Source organism: Helianthus annuus, chromosome 12 (genome assembly GCF_002127325.2).
Source record: "Helianthus annuus cultivar XRQ/B chromosome 12, HanXRQr2.0-SUNRISE, whole genome shotgun sequence".
NCBI lineage: Eukaryota > Viridiplantae > Streptophyta > Magnoliopsida > Asterales > Asteraceae > Helianthus > Helianthus annuus.
The window spans coordinates 81,940,920-81,946,447 of record NC_035444.2 but is presented as its reverse complement, the minus strand read 5'-3'; the positions used below and the strand labels follow the sequence as shown (position 1 = coordinate 81,946,447).

Genomic DNA, 5,528 nt, shown 5'->3' with positions numbered 1-5,528 from the left:
AGTTAACTTATGAGGGGGTCAAAGAGTTTGGATCCCCGCCATCCAATACCTTTGGGTATTGAAGGAGATCCTACTAAATTTGACCCAGGTCCCTTGCAGGACCTCTAAACGCTGAACAAGGGCAAGACCGTTACCAAACCGTTCCCTTAACCCCCGACCAGGTAGCTAACATACCTCCATATAGACCGTGGAGATATGAATGGTGAAAATATTTTATTTTATGTAGACAGTAAAATAATGCCAAGACACCACGGACAAACGATAAGGAAAAGTCACCTTTAACATAAGCAACTAGTTATTAAAGTCATTAATACAAAACCAAATAAAAAGTGCAAAATATTAAAAATAAAAAGTATTATACTAAACACTTGTCTTCACCAATTGATGTAAGAGACTTAGGCAAACATGGCCTTGATTGTCAAGAACTCTTACGATCAATCTTGGATCCCGAGACGACTCACACACTCTATGATGGACAATGGATGATGGTGGTGGATGATGGTGTTGTGATGGTGGTGGGTGGTGGATGAAGTGTGAGAGAGGTGGTGTGCCAAGGGATGAGTTGCAATGAAGCCAAGCACTCCTATTTATAGGCTGAACAGAAGCCTGGGCACGGCCCCGTGTCCACTGGACACGGCCCCGTGCCCGTCTGACAATCTCTCTCCTCATTAATTGTAATTTGCAATTACAATTAATGCGCCTGCAGTACTTTCGCCACGCCCCCGTGTTCACTGGGCACGGCCCCGTGGTGGGCAATAGAAGCTTCTATAGGTTTGTCTTATCTGCTGCTTCTTGGGCACAGCCCCGTGCTGGCTGAGCACGGGGCGTGTTCACTCTTCTGCCTTCTCTGTTTTGCTTGGGAGGATGCTGTCGAGGGGTCGGGCAATCCACTTATGTTCCTTTTCTTGTATTTATGTTAGATTTAGCTGTCTTTTTGCTTCTTTTGTTAATTTGAGCTCATTTAATCCTGAAAATACAAAAGGAAGACAAAAACACTCTTTTTCCAACATTAGTACTTGAAAAGGGTTAGTTTTATGCCTTATTTGATGTAATTTATATGTTGCATTTTACACACATCAAAGTCCAATTTCAACACAACTTTCTGCAAAAAGATTGAGGATTTAAACAAAAGATTAAAAACCCATGTGAGATTTCACATATAAAACTTGTGGGTTGTAAAAGTTGGTGTAGATTTTGATACCTTCATCTTCTTTTTTGTCTTGAATTTGCAGAGATGTGTCTGAGAATCCAAGAAAAAGGATGCAGGCTTTTAAGTGGTGGTTGTGGTGGTGAATGGCGGTGGCAGTGGTGGTTATGGTGGTGAATGGCGGTGGCAGTGGTGGTTGAGGGTGGTGGCTGGAGGTGGCAGTGATGGTTGTGGTGGTGAATGGCAGTGGGAGTGGTGGCAGGGGGTAATATTAGAGAGTAGTACACAGGGGGTAATATGAAAGGGCATTATAGTCATTTCATGTTATAGTCAACAGATTAGTCAATAAATTTGACGTCGGGGGATAAGGTTGCGACATAACAGTGAAAAGTGGGGGGTAAAATTGCAATTATTTCCTTAGGGGGTAGACATACCAATCACCCCTAACCACAGGGGGTAAAATTGCAGTTTACCCTTAATATTACTATTATTAGAAAAAGATTTCCAGTTATGTTTTTTATGAATTTGAGAGCCGTTTTGGATCGGTCATGACACCTATAAATCTGAAAAATAGTAAAAAAAACTGATCAACTGTAATTGCTGATCTCTCTCTCTCTCTCTCAAAAAGCTGCTATCTTTCTCTCTCTACTCGTCAATGGTGAATCATTACTGTTGCTGACCTTTGTCTTCAAAAGCTGAGTAAATCTACACATACAACCCTCCTCAACTCCCTGGGTAATCGCTGTTTAATCATGTTTCTAAGTGTTTCAAATTGAGCTAAAAAAGCTATCTTTTAGCTTACACTGAGTGACTGTTGTTTCATCATTAACTCATTGTATCAACTGATTACATATTTTGTTAGGTTTGTGTCAGATCCGTTCAAATTTAATGTAAAAAAAAAAAGCAAATTTTGAAGACAATTGTAATGTTTTGTATGTTGGTTTGTTGTTGTGATTTGATTATTTGATGTTTTGATGATTGTAGGTTGATCTGAAGATAATCTTGCTGGAATTCTGTTAATTCTGTTGAATAGTTGAAAAAAAATCTCTGATCTACTTTAGCTACAGTTGTTGCACATTTGCACTTGTTTCTTTTTGTGATTTGAGTTTGATGCCATGATGTTGTGATTGGTAGTTAACTTGTATGTTATGAACTTATGATAAGTTTCTGCTTTATTAAGTTTGTAAAATTATAACAAAATGGATGTGAGAATCCCATGGTGGTTATATAAGCTGCAAATATTTTCGGGCCATAGACCGCCGCGCAATTGGTTACTTCTATGTGTTGTTAGTGTTTTTGTGCTTGTCGCGTTGTTAAGTTCGTCTTCTTCTGGTCCGTTCAACACGCGTACCACTAGTGTAGCACCTGAAGTGTATACAAACAATAGAAGATTAAAGGAGCATACGGCAAGTGATTATATCGAGCTAAAAAGTTTTTCGCCTGGAAATAATGATATGAAGGGATTTAGGTTTTGTGGAAAGGAAAGGGAGGACTACGTTCCTTGCTATAATGTGTCTGCAAATCTGTTAGCTGGGTATAAAGACGGTGAGGAGTTTGACCGGCATTGTGAAGTGTCACAAGACCAACCACACTGTTTGGTTCGTCCGCCAAGGGATTATAAAACGCCCTTGAGTTGGCCGGTTGGGAGAGATGTGATATGGAATGCAAATGTGAAGATATCTAAAGATCCGTTTCTTTCTTCTGGAAGCATGACAAAAAGGTAATTCTAGAAATTTAAATTTTGATTAAAATGAATTATCGTTCACGTATTTTGGTTAATCTTCTTTAGGTTAATGCTGCTGGAAGAGAACCAAATTTCTTTCCACTCGGATGACGAGTTGATCTTTGATGGTGTCAAAGATCATTCGCGCCAAGTTAAGATCAATAGTCATACCGTAGAACCAAATCTTGCATAATGATTAAATGTGAAATAAGATTCACCACACATCCCATCAACAAAACATGAAAGTTCAAACCCAAAATCACCTAACGCTTTGAAAACCAACAAAGTATCCCTCGGCAGATTGAGATCTTTAACAACATTGTCCCAACCACCAGTTATTATTGGTGTTGAATTTTCTGTTCTGACCTTCATAACCCATTTTTGCTAGACTCATGATAGATTCGCAACTTATTTTTTTGCCAACAATCTCCCCACTTTTGATTAGCAAAGGCTATAGGTACATCCTGTATATAATTTTAAGTAGTGTAAGAAAATATAAACCATAACAACTGTTAAATATATATCTCAATAAAAATAAATTATGTATATAAAAACATTTCATACCAGTTTCAAAGATTCTGGGTTATCAAGAAACTTGACAAATGTAGTATACATGACAAAACCTGAATCAGTAAAGATGTTAAAACATTGAAATTAAAAAGTTGGCTTCGAAGATGAACATTAACTTTTTGTATTAACAGAGTATCTACTGAAATTAATCATAGAAACAGAGTATGAGTTAAAAATTTTCTGCAAATAATAACTATTTTAATATGTTATCAACAAACGATTCAAACACCTAACTAAACCCTTCTTGAATGTATAGCAATAAACTTAAAATCGTATTTGTAGCAAGATAGGATTTGAATTTTTTTTTTTTTGAATTAAAATCGGTTAAACAATATAAAGTATTACATTATGAATTTACATACCAGTTGTTGAAGAAAAAACAACAAAACCTCCAGTGATTCAAGTGTAGAAGACGGAGAATAAGAAAGTTGAAACCCTAGAAAATGACTGGGAAGAAGAGATTTTTGAAAGAAGTCAGATGATAGATGTTTGATGTGTAATAATGCTAAAGAAATAATGACAGTTGTGTTTTCGTTTTCCCATATTTTCAACAAATGAAAAATATTTACACATAGACCCCTTATTGAATTTGTTATTTATATTTACAAACTTAATAAAAGATGTCTAACAAAATGTGTTTGGAAACCTCTGTTGGTCATTGGAAATAGTGTAAGTCAAACAGTTGTTAGATAAACAGAAGTTATGACAACAGATGATAATTTTCAGCAGTTGTTTTATTTTTAGCTAACATCTGTCCATGCCAGAACCTTTCTTATCATAATGCATGACAGTCAGCAGTCAGCACTATAGTAAATGAACAGTCATTAGGAAAAACAGAAATTATGATAACAGAGGGTACCATTTAGCAGTGGATGTGTTTTTAGGCAAGCATAAGTTTCAAAAACAGTTGTTTTCAATCAGTGTAATTCAACAGTGGTAAGTCTAACATCTGCTATTAGCCCAACCACTGTTAGGAATGACTGAAATAATTAAAATGAAGATGCGACAACAAAGATTAATACTATTTAAATTTATGTCATTTAGTCAACAGTGGTAAACCAAACACTCGTTAGCATACACAGTTGTTTCATCATCAGCAGATTCTTCAAAAAACTACTATCAATGATCAAATTCTGAACATTTGTTTTATCTTTGCACTCATCTGTTCACCATCAAACCAACCCCTGATGCTATTAAACCTCTGTTGACTTACCAAGCAGATGTTCAGACAGAATTCAACATCAACATAATCCGTTAACCATCAAACCCACCGTTGATACTATTAGACCTCTGTTGACTTACCAAACAGATGTTCAGACACAATACAACATCAACATTATCTCTTCGCCATCAAACCAAACCTTCATATTATTAAACTTCTGTTGACTTACCAATAATTAAACTAATTCAAACTAAAAAACTAAATAAATAAAACTAAAAGGCAATATAGATTATTAAGTTTAAAATTTATTCATTTATTCATGACATTAAAAGTCCAAAAATTACATCACATACTGAACAACATTAAAGTTCAAATCTAACAATTACAACAAGAATGAAGAAACTTTAGCTTCAACTCCATCGATTGCTGAACTTCTCAATGTATGTCCTTCAGCATCGCCATGAACTCCACGTCTCTATCACCGCACTCTATATTACTAACAACACAAAGCTCACGAACGGAAGTTGAAGGCATGCGCATAAGATCTCTGGAAACCTGCTCTCTAGTGAGCAGGCCAACCTGCAATCCACCAAAACATCTCTTCAACTCTTGAAGAGTAGCCCTGTCTTCATACACATGTTCCTCGATTTGCCAGACAAAACGCTGCTTGAAATCATCCGATTTTGCATCTGTGAATGAGGCCATTTGAATAAACTATATAACTCGACTTTCCTGAAAGTATGGTATCTTCTTGGGAAAACGTGATGAAAAAACAGGTGAAGTGATTATGAGTTTATATACTGAACTTTGTAATTATGAAAACGTGTAGATTTAACATATATATATATATATATATAAACATAATCTGCTTCATTAAACAGTCTTTTAATGCAAAAACCTTTTCAAAACCCCAACTTTTATGGAAA

The 5,528-nt window shown here is 36.0% G+C and overlaps 1 protein-coding gene across 1 annotated transcript; it reads left to right on the top strand.

Annotated features, from left to right (window-relative positions):
* The first annotated feature begins 2,346 nt into the window (after positions 1–2,346).
* Positions 2,347–3,063, top strand: LOC118485071 (probable methyltransferase PMT5). The gene is made up of 2 exons (XM_035981312.1): positions 2,347–2,867; positions 2,937–3,063. The coding sequence occupies exons 1-2, from the start codon at positions 2,347–2,349 to the stop codon at positions 3,061–3,063; spliced, it is 648 nt and encodes a 215-aa protein (XP_035837205.1).
* The last annotated feature ends 2,465 nt before the right edge of the window (positions 3,064–5,528 follow it).